Below are 18,395 nucleotides of genomic sequence, written 5' to 3'. Positions count from 1 at the left end.
CACACTATGCTATATGGTTTATATAGCTGTGCAAAAGGTGTAAAAACAAAAAGGAATAACAAACTATATATTAGCTAGTCCTAACAAACTAGTCAGCTGAACAATCTAATAAACAAACAAAAATATACTAACAAATCTTTTAAATTTGAAAATATTATTTTCAGCATATATATTAACTAACATCCCCCACAAGCTGGTATTACTTGACTTATGTAGATCAAGTAATCCCAGCTTGAATAGCAAGTAGGAGAAGGGTCCCGGTGCAAGAGGCTTTGTAAACAGATCAGCCAGCTGCTCACTAGAGGCAATATGTTGAAGATTTGAAACTCCTTCTTTATATTTGTTACAAGCTACATGACAGTCAATTTCAACATGCTTTGTCCGTTCATGAAAAACTGGATTTGAGGCAATATATATAGCAGATTTATTGTCATAGAATATATCAACTGGCAGGGAAGGAGAAATCTTGAATTCTTTTAGAAATTTTAGCAACCATACAAGTTCACAAGTTCCATTTGCTAGAGCTCAATATTCAGCTTCAGAAGAGGATCTAGAAACTGTTGTTTGCTTCTTGCTTTTCCAAGATATAAGAGTTTGGTCAAGAAAGAAGAAATAACCAATAATAGATTTTCTAGTATCCTTATAAGCCCCCAATCAGAATCAGTATAGCCAGAGAGAATAAGAGAATTAGAGGCAGAAAAAAAAGATCTGATGCTGGTGACTATTTCAAGTATCGAATCACTCTATAAACTGTCTTGAGATAAACATCAGTGGGACAATCCATGAATTGAGTAAGACAACCTACAGGGTAGCTCAGGTCGGGTCTGGTATTGGTGAGATAAAGAAGGCGACCAATCAGCCTTCTATAAAGAGCAGCATCAGGTAGAGGAGAGCCAAAATTTTTTGACAAAGATGTAGTATAATCCATGGGTGTAGTGGCAGGTTTGGCTCCAAGTAACCCACAATCATTAATCAAATCTAAAGCGTATTTTCTTTGATAAAGAGCAATCCCTATTTTACTTCTTGCTACTTCTATGCCAATGAAGAATTTTAAAATACCAAGATCCTTTATCTTGAATTTGCTATCCAAGAAGCGTTTGACAGCTTCAATTTTCGAGAGATCACCACCAGCTAACACAAGATCATCGACATAGACCAAAATAGCAGTGACATCAAGTTGATGAAGATGCCAATTCTTTGATGCTGCAATTGCTAAGAGAACTCTCACTGTGCTCATTTTAACAACTGGGCTGAAAGTGTCAATATAATCAATGCCTGAAATTTGAGTGAATCCCTGAGCAACTAACCGAGCCTTGTGTCTTTCAATTGTCCCATTTGGGTTGAATTTTGTGCGAAAAATCCATTTACAACCTACTGCATTCTTGCCAGGAGGAAGAGAAGTAATGATCCAGGTCTTGTTTTGCTCAAGAGCAGCAAGTTCTACATCAATAGCTTTTCTCCAACAATCATACATAACAGCCTCAGAGTAGTGCTTTGGGTCAGGGTTATTTATAGGGGTGTAAGTTACCGAACCGGACCGAAAATTACCGCAGAACCAAACCGAATTTTACAACAACCGATTAAAAAACCGAAAAATCAATTTTTTTTTTCGAAGTAAACCAAACCGAAGAATGAGGGTTCAATGGTGTGCTTTTACTAAGTTGCCCTTTAACCTAGGTATAAAAGGGCAACTTCACACACAACCCTAGCTTTCTTCCTCTCTTTTACGCGAAAACCAAATCCAGAACCCTAGCATTCTTCCTCTCTTCTTCTCTTCCACGGTTCCACACTTCCACCTTCGATTCCACCATGCTCGAGAGAAGGAGACCCTGAAGGAGAACCCTAGCTTATCTTCCTCTCTTCTTCTCTTCAGTCATCGCCGTCGCAGGGTCGCCGTCACAGGGTCGCCGTCGCTGGGTCGCCGTCGCTGCGTCGCTGGGTCGCCGTCGCCGAGGGGCAATCGATTCACCGAGAAGCAGTCCTGTCACCGAGCAGCAGTCCAGTCTCCAAGCAAGACTCCAGTGGCCGTCGCAGTCCAACTCGAGCACAGAGCAGCACTCCTGTCACCAAGCCATCTCCCATCTCCTGCAAAAAGCAACTCCACAATGTCTTCTTCGGAGGTTAGAAATTCTGAACAATTATTTTTAGAGATTCTGTTTAGTAATATTGTGCTTGATTTAGCCTGAACAATTGTTTTTACAAATTCTGTTTGTGGTTATGATTTTTAGAAATTCTGTTTGTGCCTTTGTGGTTATGTTTTTTAGAAATTCTATTTTTAGATAGTCTGTTTGTATTGGCTGCATCAAGAACTCACAGGATAATGCTTGTGAAATACATTGCTTGTGAAATAATATGAAGTTTGATGTTTAATTTTTGAGGTAGATTCTAAACCCATGTGATCTCTGCTTCAGCAGCTGTCAAGCTTTAGAATTTAGCTTTAGTGGACTATGCATGAACTGGCTAACTTTCGTTACTATTAAACTTCTCTGATCCAGTTGATAGTAATTTTAGGGATGAAATCATTGAGATAGGCATTGGACTAGCTTCACTCATTCCCAATTTTGATAGAAGGTCTATTATATATTTTGTTTGGGACAAACTGCATAGAATCTGTTCTATGAACTTCAATTCCAAGAAACTATGATAAGGAACCAAGATCCTTTAATGTGAAGATTTTGTGCAATGGCTGAATCATTAGAGTAATTTGTGTAGAGTAATTTTCTGTAATAATAATGTCATATACATAACAAGGTATATATAAAATAGAATTGGCTGGATAATGCATCGCTTTATTTATTTATTTTAATTTTTTTCCTGGATGAGAAATAGAGATATTCATTGAATACATTGCTTGTGAAATAATAACTTGCCTTCTACTTGTTAGAATATGTTGTTTTTAAATCATTTATGTTGTTTTTAAATCCAATGATGCTTGTTTTGGTGGACTGTTAGAGCTGTTAATGAATTTAAATTCTGCTTGATTATATGGCAGTTGGTGAGTATTAAATGATGCAAATAAACTAGCCAATTGTACTGTTATGAGCTGCTGTGATTTTGTTCTGCATATATATGGCTGCATAGTTTTGTAGTTCCTTTCATGGTTTATGTTTATAATCTATAATCTATATTATATTTATAATCTATATTGATTTTCTTGTTTTATTTTTGTAGAAATTGCACCAACCGGAGAAGATGAGGATGAGTCTGGTGTGAATTCAGATTAAGCATGGTGGTTGATTGGCTGTTTGGTTTTTATTTGTTTTAAAGTGACTGTTACGGTTTAAAGTGTGTTTATTTTTGTTGGTTTGCTAGACATTTTTAATTGCCTTTGTTTTATATTTAATTAAGTTGAATTTGTATTGGATTTGAATGTGATATACTCTTGTTATTCTAGTTTATTGAAGGTTTTAAACTTTATTTTATGATATTTTAAATTTTGTTTATTAGGTATAAAAAAACCGAAAAAACTGACCGAACCAAACCGCTGTTGGTTCGGTTCGGTTCGGTTCGGTTGTCCAGAAAGCAGTCAACCGAATGGTTGATATCAACATACAACCGATCAGGTCGGTTCGGTTGGTTTTCGGTCCAAAATCGAACCAAACCGAACCAATTACACCCCTAGTTATTTATAAGTGCAAAAGTGAAGGCTAGGTATTTTGGAGAGAAAGATACATATGACAATGGTGTGATAAAGGGTACTTACAGTTTGAAGAAGAACGAACAGCATTGATGGGATCCTCATGTGATGCCATACTGAAACAATGAAAGTCCTTAAGGTATGAGGGTAGTTTTCTATCCCTCTCAGACCTTCTCAGGGCAGGCTGAGTTGGTTCAGGTTGAATGTGATCAACATGAGGCATAAGGGCAGTAGCATTATCACTATTTTCATGAATGTATGATGCAGATGCAAAAGATGTAGAATTCTTACTAATGTCATTATTCAAAGATGAAAGAGAGCTATTGTTATTAGAGACATCAACAGTAATTCTAGGATGTGATGATGTATGAATAATATCCTCATAATGTGATGCAGAAGGCAATTGCAATTCAGGAAAAGGATCAAAATCTGTTGGATTAAAAGAGTGTTGTGGGTGAAAATTTGAGTTTGCATGAGTCCTGGTTGTTGTTTGAACAGATTTGAAAGGAAAGATGTGTTCAAAAAATTCTGTATTTCGTGAGATAAAAATTTCTTTTGTGTTTAAATCAAACAAAATAGAACCTCTGGTTCCTGACTTGGATCATAAGAAAGTACACTTTCGAGCTCTAGGATCTAGTTTTATCCTACCAGCTGTAAGTGTTGAAGCAAACACAAGACAACCAAAAACTTTAAGCTCATGTAGATCAGGTTTTGAATGAAATAAAGCCTCATATGGAGTTATATTGTTCAAAAAGGCACTAGGCAACCTATTAATTAAATGAACTGAATGTTGCACAGCATAATGCCAAAAGCATTTGGGAACATTTGAGTGAAACAATAATGTTCTTGCAACTGTCAGTAGGTGTTGATGCTTTCTCTCCACAACACCATTTTGTTGTGGAGTTTCAACACAAGAAGTTTGATGTTCTATGCCTTTTGAACTATAAAATGAGTCCATTTTAAATTCCATACCATTATCAGTTCGAATTTGCTTAATTCTTTTGCTGAATTGTGTTTGCACAAGTTGGACAAAGTCTTGAACCAATTTTCTAGTTTCAGATTTTAATTTCATGCAATAAATCCATGTGAACCAATTTTTGTCCTCAACTATAGTTAGAAAATATTTATGACCTGAAGTTGATTGAATAGAAAGAGGTCCCCAAATATCAATATGCAATAAATTGAAAGCATTTTCAGAATTTGTATTACTTGTTGTGAAAGGTAATTTTCTTTGTCTAGCATATTGACAAGAATCACAAACATGTGAAGAAGCAATGCAATCAATAAAAGGAAAGTCTTTTTGCATAATAATCATTCTGCTGTAAGGTAAATGACCTAGTCTATCATGCCAAAGAATTCCTAGGTCTTGCTGCACACTAAGAGCTATAGATTGTATCCTAAAATCTAATGAAAGCAATTTCATAGGTTCAGTATTCATCACATATAAGTCTCCTTGCATCTCAGCTTGCCCAATCATCTTCAATGAAGGAAGTGCCTGTATCTCACAGTAAGAATCAGTAAATCTAAATTCACAATGTAATGATTTAGTAAGCTTGGAAACAGAATTTAAATTATATTTAAAGTGAGGTATGAATAAAACATTGGTAAGGATTAAAGAGGTTGACAATTGCACATTTCCACAAATATTCGTAGAGATCTTAGATCCATCAGGCAGATTAACCAAAACAGGCTTTATATGATAAAAAGTTTTAAAAAAATCTTGAAGATAACAGGTATGATCAGTAGCACCACTGTCTAGTATCCAAGAGGTTTTAGTAAAACATGCATTCAAAATATGTCTACCTTTTGGTTGAGTTAAGGTGGCTGAGGAAGTGATATGATTCACACTACTTGAAGCTGTCATGAGTGGTTGCTGGAGAAGAGCAATTAAAGTTTGCTTCTGGTCTGGAGTCAAGACAAGAGCAGTTTCATTACCACCTTCTTCTTGACCAGAATCAGTAATGTCACCACCAGCACCTGAATCTTCAATTTCACCTTCAGTGCTGATGTGATTTGCACTTTTCTGCTTCCAGTGTGCAGAAAAACCATTTTTCTTGTAGCAATTCTCAACCAAATGTCCAATTCTGTTGTAGTAAGTGCATAATTTGAGAGTGTATCATTTACCAAAAGTCTTCTGAGCAGTGTTTTTCTTGCCACCACTTCGACCTCGTCCTCTGCCTCTTGAAGAATAACTACCTCTTTGTTGATGTTGTACTTTCATAGAATTTGTGATTATCTTTGCATCCAAGAAATCTGAACTTAGTTCCCTCTCTTGTTGAGTTAGCATTGCCAAAACAGCATTGATATCAGGCAAAGGTTTTAGCAACATAATCTGAGATTTCACAGTAGAGTTTTGCTCATTTAGACCTCTGAGAAATTTCACAACGTATTTCTCAGAAGCATAATCCCTAATAATTTTTAATCCACAGTTGCATCCATTAACACAAGCTATATAGCTAGGGATTGTACGAAGGTTTTCTAATTCTTCCCAAATAGACTTCAATTTGGTAAAGTAGGAAGTAACAGTTAAATCACCTTGCCTGATAGTGTAGAATTCCTCTTTCAATTCTCCAACTCTGAAGACATCTCCATGTGAATAATGATTCTTCAAGTCCTTCCACAAATCTGAAGCATTGCTAATCCACATCACACTCTTAGCAATTTCTGGGGAGAGCGAGAGGTTGAGCCATGAAAGCAAGATGTTATTGCAGCGATCCCAAGCTTTAAACAAAGGTTGATTCTCAGCTGGTTTTGGAATCGAACCATCCAAGAACTTCACCTTGTTCTTCGATCTGAGTGCTCTCCACATATCGTGTGACCATTGGTAATAGTTTTGAGAAGTAAGCTGAAGCGGAATCAAAGTCGTACCTGAGCTTTCACTTAGATGCAGATAATACGGAATGATGGGGTTAGAGATTGGAAAAGAAGAGTTCGATCTGTTGAGCTGAGCCTGAAATTGCGATAATTGACGCATAAACGCTGTGAATCATTCAAAATCTGCAGCGGAATCTACTTAAGTGTTGGCATTTGAGCTGTTTTCTTCGTTTATTGCCATTGATGTAACCAGGCTCTGATACCATGTAAAATGGTATCAATCTTAAGCAGTAAATTAACAATAAATGGAGAAAGTAAAGAAAGAGTTGCTGGCAGCAAGTGAAATGGCTGCAGCAGAATGAGAAAAAAAAAGGAAGAAAATAATGATTAAGAAGAAACCGAGAGAGAAAAGTGTTGTGATGATGAATTTTCTGATTCCAATTAAATGATACATCATAAGAACTTCACATTATGCTATATGGTTTATATAGCCGTGCAAAAGGTGTAAAAACAAAAAGGAATAACAAACTATATATTAGCTAATCCTAACAAACTAGTCAGCTAAACAATCTAACAAACAAACAAAAATATACTAACAAATCTTTTAAATTTAAAAATATTATTTTCAGCATATATATTAACTAACAATATTAATCAAATTTAATATAAGTTTAATTTTAGTATATTGATTATGTACAAACATTTATATAATTATTTAATTAAAATTTATATATTTAAATATTTTTAAAAAATAAATTAAAAAATTATTTAGTTGGAAAATTTTGGGCACTGATAATGCCCCAATAATTGTGGAGTTAGCATTATTCAAAAAGTCTGGCACATTTGTTATTGTGCGTCACATTATATAATATATACATCTGCAAAAATGTAAAGAAATTCAGATAAGCACTTTTAGTTTTTCACCTTATTGTGCCAATTATTTCGAGTGTTAACTTTATGGATCCAACAACAGGAACTTTTGTTTTTGGCCATATGATCTAATTGAGTGCCTTACACTCATGAGTGACCAGTGATCACTATTTACGGAAAAATATTAGAAGAGAAATACAAAAAGATGATAAAATTTATTGTTTTTAATTATTATTTTTAATTAATAATATTTAAAAATATATTATTAAATTAAAGAAATTAGAATAATAATTAAAAATAATAGATAAAAATTTTAAATTCTGCTGATATATTTTTTTTTTTTGAGTTTTTCTCATTCCAAACACCCTCTTTGTCTTGTATTTGTTAGTGGAACCCACATACCTAGTGGGGTCAAAAAATTGGCATCACTTCCTTTCCAACAAGGCATGTCAAGTTGCAAATAATAGTATACAAAATACAAATAATTAAACCAACTTGGATTGGTCAAGTGGTCAGCTCATTCGTTCGCTTAAGTAAGTGTTTGGACTTCGAATCTTACCTTGTGCATGTAGCAACTTATTGGCTAGCCATTAACCCTCAAATGGAGCTCAGATTTGTGACAGATTAATTTTTGGCATATCGAATTAGGAAATACCGTAGACAATAAAAAAAATACAAATAAATAAATAATAGTATCTGAAATTGCTTTTCATTCATAGAAGCATCATATATAGAATACAATTTTGTTTATTGTTGGTTGATGAAATGACATCTCACCAAGCACTCTGCAACCTCTCCATCGGCCCTCCCCCCCATTCCCCACTTACTCTTTCCCTTTTTCTATTAAGAGAAAATATTTATAACACCCTCAGAATACACAAATATTTAGAAAATAATAAAAAATCAACATGAAATAATTTTGAATTATTTATTTTATATTTTTTATTTTATTAGATTAATTAAATAATATTAAATATAATAAACATACCATTGTAAATATTATTTGTATAAAAAGATACTATAAAACAAAATATGTAGATGGATTTGATTTATCTATAAATTTTTTCTCTTTGCCAAACACACCTTAAATATGAAAAACACTTAAAAGCTTTTAACCCAAGAAAATTATAATATGTACACTCTTTTATTATTATTATTATTATTATTATTATTATTAGATATTTTTTGTGACTACCATTAGATATAGGGCAATTCACTTAAATAAATTGTTTCACTTTTAAAATTACGCAAATGCATTGTTTCCAAAACGAAGACGCAAATGCATTGTTTCACATATCTATAGAAATCGCTACTGGTAGTAGCAATTTACACAAATACAAAATCCACTGCTGCCAGATTACATTGAGTTGTGCCAGTAGCAGTTTTTATAGATATGTGAAATAATGCATTTGTGTCTTCGTTTTGAAAACAATGCATTTGCGTAATTTTAAAAGTAAAACAATTTATTTAAGTGAATTACTCTTAGATATAGCTATATATATACACTCTTTTCCATATTATTGGTGACGATAAATCACCCTTACGTTTTTTTTAGTCACTACTGCTGTCGTTGTTTTGCAGCAAATAGTGTATGATTTACAAAAACAAATCTAGAACACTTAATCTAATTCTAGTTCTAAAAACACCTATAAGTCATCCTTCAATTTAAAAAAAAAAAAATTGCTTTCGATGAAAAGAATGTTATATGTTTTTTTTTTTTCACTAGAAGTGATTTATGAAAAAATAAAAAAACAGAGCATAAGAATATAGAAAAATAATACAACTATTTCTTTTTATTCTAAAGCCATTGATCATCCACGTAAGAATATATGGTCTCCTCCCTTATTGGGGGCAAGAGAGAGAAAGAGTGATGGGATTGCACTCAAATATGCTGTTGACCATCTTTTCGTTAGTTTTGACCAAGCAATATATAACATAATTCTGAATTGTTTTAATTAATTATCATATTGTTCTAACTTAATTGACGCCTAATTGTAGGATTTTGGAGATTGCTTATATATCGCAAGAGAAATATTTAAAACCTATCCAAATTTATTATTTTTTAATTATTAATTTAATTTGTTAATTTAATATATTTATAATTCATATTTTTCTGTTAGAATAAATAATTAAAAAAAAAACAAATCGATTTTTAAGCTTCTGAAAATTAAAAAATACATTTAAGTCCTTACCCTCTTTAAAATTTAGACACATTGATCTTTGGGTCTAATTTGTCCTATTTTAAAAACTCTCTCACGTGTACATTTGTATCAACCAGATTTACAATAAAAATCACGTTTGATTTTTTTGTTGGGTCTGACAGACCAAGTGAACATGATGAAACGATATGTTCAAGTTTTGAAAAGGTCAGGGACTTAAATATTGATACATGCTTCAAAATTCAAATGTTCGTGATATGAAAAGATCAAATATTATTTAAAAGTTATTAGTTTATTTTGATGAATTTTTATTTTTATTTATTTAGTTATTAGATTGGGTTTATGTTTATGAGTTTTAGAATTTTCTTTATTTTAATCTAATATGAGATTATAAATACCTCTTTAGCTCTTGTAGTCATAGTATTAGTGATTAGATGTGTCAAAGCACTTTTTTTTCGTAATGAAACCATTGTGTAGACAAGTGTAGTTGAGTGAGTACCTCTCTTATTGCACGGAAAATTGGATAGAATGTTGATAAATCTTTTCGATTCAATTCTCAAATTATAATGTGTACAAGTTAAGTTGAGGAGTTCTTTTCTTGTTGTATCAAGAAATTAGATATAAAGTGAAGTGATTATCTTTACATTCAATTTTAACTTATTTTTTTTTCTATTTTAATTTTAATGTATATTTTTTATTCAATTTCAATTTATGTCATTTTGTTTATCTTTTTTTCATATCAAATGTATTTTCAAATGTCTGAGGATTTAAATATTTACGGATCAATAGATTAAGAATCTATTTGTCTTTTTCTCATAATTTTATAATCCAGATCATCCATATTAAACTATCAAATATATATATATATATATATATATCATGATACAGAAGCGTATTTATACTCATAAAAGTAATAAAAGAGTTGTTTCAATTTTTCTTAACCAAATCCTTCTGTATTTTAGTAGCGCTGAATTGTAACATCTCTGTTAGAAAAAGAGTTACAGAAGCGATTTTGGTGCGTTAGAAACCAAAAATTTAAAATTACTATTTATATTTGAGTATGACACCTATTAAATTCTAAAGGCCAAGTAAAATAATATTTATGATTTAATTCTTATTAAATTCAAAATTAAAAGTAATCATAACATATTCAATTTAATATTTATAATAATAAATAAAATTATATAAGTTATTTATTATAAAATAATTTAATTTACGATTATAATTAATATATGTATTAGCAATAAACAGCTATGAAAATTAATAATTTTCTAACATTACCCTCATTTGTTTTAGCATGTTCAACTTCTTATTTAATTTTATAATTATTAGGTTAAGTGTGGTATACTTTTGTTTTTTCTTTTTTTTCAAAAAATAATTAATAGAGTAATGAATCCCACAAAGCAAAAAATTATAAATTAGACATAAAATAATAAATCATACAGTCAATTTTATTTTTTAATGAAATATGAGATTGATACAATTATCCGTCGATAATTCCATTAAAAAATAATGTATTTTTATAAAAAAAAAATTATTGATGAAAAATCCATTGATAATTCAAAAAGTGAAAAGTATCATGAGAGTTGTCAAGGCTTTCTTTTTATCCATACATGTTAGGAGTGACCATAAATAAGATAGAATTTAGATTTAGTCCTAATTATATTTATAAATTGATTTTTTTAATTAAAATTTTATTCTATTCGTAAATTTATAACATGTCAATTTTAATTATATCTGTTTTTAATTTATAGGTATCCAATTTTATTTGTAAATTAATTTCAGTAAAACCTAATCTTATTTTATCTATAAATTTATAATATGACAATATTATTTGTGGATAATAAAAAATTACAATATTTAATAATTTAATGAGATTTTAAGATTGTAATTTAATATTTATATATTACTAAATATATTTGATTTTTATATAGATAAAAATATTAAATTTTTAATTAAAAATCTTGATTTAATGATTAAATACTTTTTATATAAATAAAATTCTTGATTTAACCCCTCACCCTTTAACATATATATGATACCCGCGGATAAAATTACTATCACCACCCTTAATGCATATTAGTTATTTTGTAAGACAGGTACATTATTACATTTTGTGTAAGGTACGCTAATGTTTTAAAAACTACAATAACATGAATCTTTGTTATATCGCACTCATCATCACATTGCATACATTTCTTTATGAAACAAATTGAAATCAATTAGAAAAAATAGTAATATTCCTTCATTCATACATTAGTATACGTGACTTACGTAAAACATGTCTTGTAATAAAAAAAAAAGTCTAGGGGCTAATTATATAGTATAAGCTAACTCAATCAATTTTTTTATTTTTAATTTTAAAATTTAAAAAATTAAAACAATAGAAAATAATATTTTTGTTATGTAACTAGTCTATTTTTAACTATGTCACCTTTATTTTAATGTATTACACTTATATAATTCCATTTGAAAATAAATTTATGTGTTATAACATATTTTAATCTTAAAATAAGTAGGAGTGGCAACGGGACGGATAGGAGCGGATTTTTGCTTTACCCGACCCCACATCGTTTTATAATAATCCGCAATAAACCCGTTTTTATTGGCGGATAGTAAATGGTTGAACCCTAACCCGCCTCCGCAGATACTCGCCCCTATAATTATTACAATCTAATAAATAAAATTAAATTTCAAAATTTATATAACCATCGTTAAATACATCACATAAATTAAAGTAAAATTTTAAATATGATATAATATTATCAATCATTTTACTAAATTATTTTACATATATTACACATATTATATATTAAAATTATATATATATAATTGGGATAGGAATATCAATTGGCTTTGGTTTTGGAAGGCGCGGGTCCCTGAAAAGTTGAGGCTCCTAGTGTGGCTTTGCCTTCATGATGCTGTACCAATTCAATATCTGCGTTTTCGGCGACATCTCTCCTCCTCATCCTTATGTACACGTTGCAATCAACTTCCGGAGACAATTCTTCATTGTTTTCGGGATTGTGAAGTGGTGCGATCAGTTTGGGTTTCTCTAGGTTTTTCTGATGTGTGTTTCTTTGGCTCTCACGAGGTGCATGATTGGTTCAAGCATGGCCTCCTCAATGAAGGTTGTTCTAAATTTGCACCTATAATATGGTCAATTTGGCAAGACAGAAATATGGGTAATTTTCAGGGAGTTTTTGGATCTGCCGGGTCAATTGCATACAAGGCTCGCAGGTGCATGGTGGATTTTGAATATACAACTCAGAATCGAGTGTGTTGCATCCAGGGATTAAAACCTCTGTCTTGGTCTCCGCTAGAACCTGGTGCTTGGAAGTTAAATTGTGATGGGAGTGTGAACTTGGGGGATGATTGTGCTGGTTTTGAGTGGGTAATTCGTGATAGCTCCAGTCAATGGGTAATGGGATGCTCAGGAAATTCCTTTGGATCTAGTGTCATCAAGATGGAGTTGTGGAGTATATGGAAAGGTTTGGCTTGGGCTTGGGAGGCGGGTCTTAAGCTTGTTGTCTGTGAGACAGATTGCACAGCAGCTTTTGAGCTAGTGACTGGTTGACAAGTTCCACTCTGGCATCTTGAAAAAGAAGTAATACAACTGATCTTTGACTTGAAGTTAAGAAGGGATTGGGATATTCGTTTTGAGCTTATCCCGAGAGAAGCTAATGTCGTGGCAGATCGGTTGACAAAGATGGGATCTGGAGGTAGCGAAACTGATGAGGTTCACCTTTGGCACCAGCCACCAGAAGTGGTTTGTCCTCTCTTACGGTTAAGAACCTGATTTATTTTCTTTTTCTTTTCTGCTCTTTTTTTTTTGTTGTTCACCCAAAAAAATATATTATATATATATCGGAGCAGGTAGAGGCGGATAGTACTTAAACCCGACCTCACTCTGCCCAACAATCTGTCCCACTAAAAATCTGCTCGATACGGGACGGATAATTATTCACCCCGAACAGATAAGGACGGGTAGAAACCCGCGAATTCGAGCGGTGTTACCATGCCTAAAGATAAGATCATTATATAAATTTATTTTATTATTGATAGTAAAAAAAAAAATTTAAATACAGTTAACTTTATATAAAATTGTTAACTGGTTTTTAATTTTTGAAAAAGCGTAGAGAGGAGGAGAGAGAGAGTGGAGTGTCCCCATTGGAATTGGGGCATGGCATCCCCCACAGAAAAAGGTGGTGGCAACAAAAACCTCTTTTTCTACACTCCGCCATGATGCCACTACGATCATCATTCTCTCTCTCTCTTTCTCTCTTCTCTCTTCTCTCTTATGGAACCACCACATGCAACCACACTCAACTGCTAGATGGAGAACAAGTGCGGTTGCTGGTCTGTCCTCAAACGCGGTGTTAGAGGTTCGTGCAAATCTTCTTCAGCTTCCAGACACTCCCCTAACACTATCCCTCGTACTAGTCTCGTTTATGATGCAGGTACCCTTCTTCATTACTTTGTTTTTCGGGGAAAGCTCCTTTTTTTATGGATTTCAATTCTCATCTGCTCCCTCCTATCAAAAAACATGGATCCTTTTTTCTTCTTTCTAACTATGCTTTATTGCTTTCCCAGTACCCTTTCCCCCCATTCTGCTACTGCATAAACAAAATTAAACACTTCCATTCAACTACAGACTGCTCCAATTTTCTCATTCTTTCTTTTAAGTGTTGCCGAATTTCATGATTTTTCTATCATTATAAATTTACTCTCAGTAAGTTAGCCAATTTTGTCTATGTTGGTTCTATTTACATTATATCAGATCCAAAAACCAAGCTAAATGCAATTGTCATGTATAATCAATCATGTTCAATAAAGTGGTTAAAATTTGAAGAAGGAAGGCTTCACATTTCTTTGCATTGTTGCAGCAACTGAGACAAGATACCTGAATGCTAGCAATCGAGAACTATGCCCTCCGAATGAAGCTAGAGTATCTTCTGACAATCCTGATCCTCCACCTCAGGAGAATAAGGCTCCTTGCCCACTTCTTAAATTTACATTTCAAGAACTTAAAGCTGCAACCGGAAATTTCAGACCGGATAGTATTCTTGGGGAGGGTGGTTTTGGTTATGTTTTCAAAGGGTGGATAGAGGAAGACGGAACCGCCCCGGCGAAACCTGGGTCAGGGGTTACCGTGGCTGTCAAAAACTTAAAGCCAGATGGTCTTCAGGGCCATAGAGAATGGGTGGTTAGTAAATATCTGCCTTTGGGTTAGTAGATTGAATTCATAAAGAATTGCTTAGGACATGCTGGTTCATTGGATTGTCACATGGCATTTTATTAATGCAGGCTGAGGTTACCTTTCTCGGACAGCTTCATCATCCTAACCTTGTCAAACTTATTGGCTACTGCATTGAAGATGATCAGAGGCTTCTTGTATATGAGTTTATGACCCGGGGAAGTCTAGAGAATCATCTTTTCAGAAGTGAGTTTCTGCCTTGACTTAGAATCTAGTTTCTGGAGTGTGTGATAAATAATTTCTAGGTGTTGCTTTCCTCTTGATTATTGTGTCTTACAATAAAACTGCTGATGTTTCCTTCATTTTGAAGGAACCGTACCTCTTCCGTGGTCCAACAGGGTTAAGATTGCACTTGGTGCAGCAAAAGGATTGGCCTTCCTCCATAATGGTCCTGAACCAGTCATTTATAGAGATTTTAAAACATCAAATATTTTGCTTGATACGGTATGTGTATCTGGTTAGCAATATTAGTGTCCGAGAAGATTTTTGCAGTCTACGGATTTATTCACATTTTGTTTTATAGGAATATAATGCAAAGCTTTCAGATTTTGGTCTAGCAAAAGCAGGGCCTCAAGGAGACAAGACGCATGTTTCTACCCGAGTTGTCGGAACATATGGCTATGCTGCTCCAGAATATGTCATGACAGGTAAGAATGCAGCAGTTTAGGACACACACATGCACACACACGTATGTGCTTTCGCAAAATCTGTGCTTAAACAAAGTTGTGTGATAGATTATTGATTCTGCTACAAAGCATAACATAATGTAGAAAAGAGCACACTATGTCAAGATGATTAATTTCAGTACCCCCTATCTTGGTAAACAAGTAAGCATGTTCTAGAACTCAATCACTATGGGATTGTTAAGTTTGTAATGTTGTAACTAACTAGCAGGATGATAGTACACATTTGACTTTCTAAGAAATTAAAAGAGCTAATAACTTGTCTGTTTCTGAATTTTTTGTTACCAGGGCACTTGACGGCTAAAAGTGATGTTTATAGTTTCGGAGTTGTATTACTTGAGATTTTAACAGGAAGAAGATCGATGGACAAGAAGCGCCCGAGCGGGGAACAGAATCTTGTTTCATGGGCTAGGCCATATTTAGCTGACAAGAGAAAGCTATATCAACTTGTGGATCCTCGGCTGGAATTAAATTATTCTCTAAAAGGGGTGCAGAAAATCTCTCAGTTAGCTTACAGTTGCCTCAGTAGAGACCCGAAATGCCGTCCCAACATGGACGAAGTGGTGAAAGCTCTGATGCCGCTGCAAGATCTCAATGACCTTGCAATCTTGTCATATCACTCTCGAATATCCCAGCAAGGGCGGCGAAAAAAGAAATCGGATGGAACTCCACATCTCAGCTACACACAATCCAAGAGCATCATCAGGGCTTCTCCCTTGAATGCCAGCAAGCAGCGTCGATGATAGGAAGCGAAACGATCGATCTTCTTCTGTATTTACTTGCTCAATCATTGATTGAAACAAGAGTTAGAATGCCTCCTTTGTTGTTGGTGGTGTTGGTTTGTGGAGATGGACATTTCAAGCTTACATAATCTTTGGGTGTTTAGAACCTGTCTTGCATGATGAAGGCCAGAAGAATGATGGAAAAGTATTGATAAATTGATTTTCTTGTGCTCTTTTTATTAGAGAGCTAACCATCATTAATATACTTTAATTTCCTGTTTGCTAATGCTGTGTAATTCAGAAAATCTTGTATGTATATGAAAGGTCTCACATCTCAGTAGTTTGTGTGCTGCAACATGAAATCAGTTGCATTTAGCAATTAGCAGTTGAAGTAACATTATTGTTCATGCACCTTCAATTAATGGTCACAAATTTATGCATTCTTTAGTGTCATTAATCACAATAATTTTAGATAAATAGATAGAAGAATGAAAGGCACTGAAAAGAGTTGAACTCACAATATTCTGTTAAGTGATGTGAACATATTTATGTACACGTTGCAGGCTTTTATGACCCCAAAAAATAGCATTAGCATCTTATATTCTCATGTGGTTAATGCTGAATAAAATTGAACCAAGTTAGCATATATGCTTGGTGATAAATATATATATATCAATGCAAAGAGCATAAATGCCTTTATGCTTAGCATAATTTGTTGTCTGTGGACTGCATTCTATAAACATCTGTTTTCAAGTGACAAATTGAATTGGAAAAAAGAACCTCACTTTGCTTTAGTGCTTTATAGCTTATTCTTTTTGTTTATTTTTCTTGCTTTAACTTATTCTTTTTTTTTTTTTAACACAAGAAAGGTTCACCTTCTGGTAATTAGTTGGTTACATAGAATTTGGTTATTAGCGTCAATTATGGAAAATTACGCCGCAGTTAGTACTAATCATGCTTTTAATTTTCCCCAACCTCACCTCACATCACTTGTTTCAAGTTTCTTAGCATAAAAAATTGAGCCTTTTTTATATATAAAAAATAGATGAACTACTAAAAATATATTCGAATAATTTTGTTGCTGAAAAAAATGTACCAAAAATTTATTATCGACAAAAATATCCTCAAATAATTTAAAAATGTGATAAAAATGTCTAAAAAGAATATTATTTTTTTGTATGTGACAAATTTTTGTATTTGACAAACCGCTTATGCATTTTATCCAAAATTTTATAGAAATATTTAGATAATTGTTTAAAAAATCTACACACAAAAGGAGATAAAATTTTTATCTCTATATTTTTTTTTATTTTTTAAAAGTATTATTAGTTGTTAAAAAAAACACAAAAAAATATATTTAGCGAAAAATCATCAAATTTGAAAAATAAAAATATCTCATTTTTTTAATTATTCTTTCAAAAAATCACATCAAAATCCAATCTCTAGAGCATTTTTTTAGAATACATCTTTAATGTTAGACATTTTTATCGCGTTTTTAAATTATTTGAGGATATTTTTGTCGATAACAAAATTTGAGTATATTTTTGTTAGTGATAATTTATTCCGGTGTATTTTTAGTAGTTTATCGATAAAAAATATTTAAAAATTAATGAAAAGGAACTCAAAGTTATTTTATTTTGTATTTTGTTTTTTTTTAATTACGGTTAGAATAATTATATAATATTAGATATAATAAATATGTAATTTTAGTACGTGTAGATTATATATTCTGGAATAGATATTAAATGAAGGGTAAATCACAAAAAATGCATCCAAATTATTTTGTTATTGATAAAAATGTTCAAAATTTTGTTATCAATAAAAATACTCTCAAATAATTTAAAAATATGTAAAAAATATATCCCGTGAATTGAGACATTCTATATTAACAAAAAGAATGAGGGTATTTTTATCACATTTTTAAATAATTTAAAATATTTTTATCAATAATAAAATTTAAAAATATTTTTGTCAGCATCAAAATAATTTAGATGTATTTTTAGTGATTTATTCTTAAATGATCTATAACTAAAAAGTGATGGTATGCAATAATTAATAACTACATACTACAAATTAATTAAAACGAAAATATTCAAGAGACAATAAAAATTAGTCTAAATTAATATTAAATTATTTTATTTTATATTTAATAATTAATTCTAAAATAAATGTATAATATTAAATATAATAACTATATAATTTTAAATGTTATATATTAAATTATAAATATTAAATTAAATAGAATAATTTTAA

The 18,395-nt window shown here is 32.1% G+C and overlaps 2 protein-coding genes across 3 annotated transcripts; both read left to right on the top strand.

Annotated features, from left to right (window-relative positions):
• The first annotated feature begins 12,661 nt into the window (after positions 1 to 12,661).
• LOC114924709 (uncharacterized) lies at positions 12,662 to 13,057 on the top strand. Its single transcript, XM_029289998.1, has one exon. The coding sequence runs from the start codon at positions 12,662 to 12,664 to the stop codon at positions 13,055 to 13,057; it is 396 nt and encodes a 131-aa protein (XP_029145831.1).
• Positions 13,058 to 13,596: 539 nt separating this feature from the next.
• On the top strand, positions 13,597 to 16,582 carry LOC112723302 (serine/threonine-protein kinase PBL34). 2 transcript variants are annotated; one of them, XM_025774623.3, is made up of 6 exons: positions 13,597 to 13,940; positions 14,367 to 14,686; positions 14,788 to 14,923; positions 15,048 to 15,181; positions 15,261 to 15,384; positions 15,709 to 16,582. In XM_025774623.3, exons 1-6 carry the CDS (start codon positions 13,817 to 13,819, stop codon positions 16,161 to 16,163), a joined length of 1,293 nt encoding a protein of 430 aa, XP_025630408.1. In that variant the 5' UTR covers positions 13,597 to 13,816; the 3' UTR covers positions 16,164 to 16,582. The 2 variants fall into 2 exon arrangements, with proteins under 2 accessions (XP_025630408.1, XP_025630409.1); XM_025774624.3 differs by having other exon boundaries at positions 13,608 to 13,865.
• Positions 16,583 to 18,395: the final 1,813 nt, after the last annotated feature.

This window comes from Arachis hypogaea, chromosome 11, assembly GCF_003086295.3.
Source record: "Arachis hypogaea cultivar Tifrunner chromosome 11, arahy.Tifrunner.gnm2.J5K5, whole genome shotgun sequence".
In the NCBI taxonomy this organism is placed as follows: Eukaryota; Viridiplantae; Streptophyta; class Magnoliopsida; order Fabales; family Fabaceae; genus Arachis; species Arachis hypogaea.
This window is presented reverse-complemented; position numbering and strand designations above follow the sequence as displayed.

Excerpts from the sequence above, each read along its gene's own strand:
- LOC112723302 (XM_025774623.3), top strand. The coding sequence starts at position 13,817 with ATGGAGAACAAGTGCGGTTGCTGGTCTGTCCTCAAACGCGGTGTTAGA. Across the intron at positions 14,687-14,787 it reads AGGGCCATAGAGAATGGGTG|GCTGAGGTTACCTTTCTCGG; the intron begins GTTAGTAAATAT and ends TTATTAATGCAG. Across the intron at positions 15,385-15,708 it reads TCCAGAATATGTCATGACAG|GGCACTTGACGGCTAAAAGT; the intron begins GTAAGAATGCAG and ends TTTTGTTACCAG.
- LOC114924709 (XM_029289998.1), top strand. The coding sequence starts at position 12,662 with ATGGGTAATTTTCAGGGAGTTTTTGGATCTGCCGGGTCAATTGCATAC.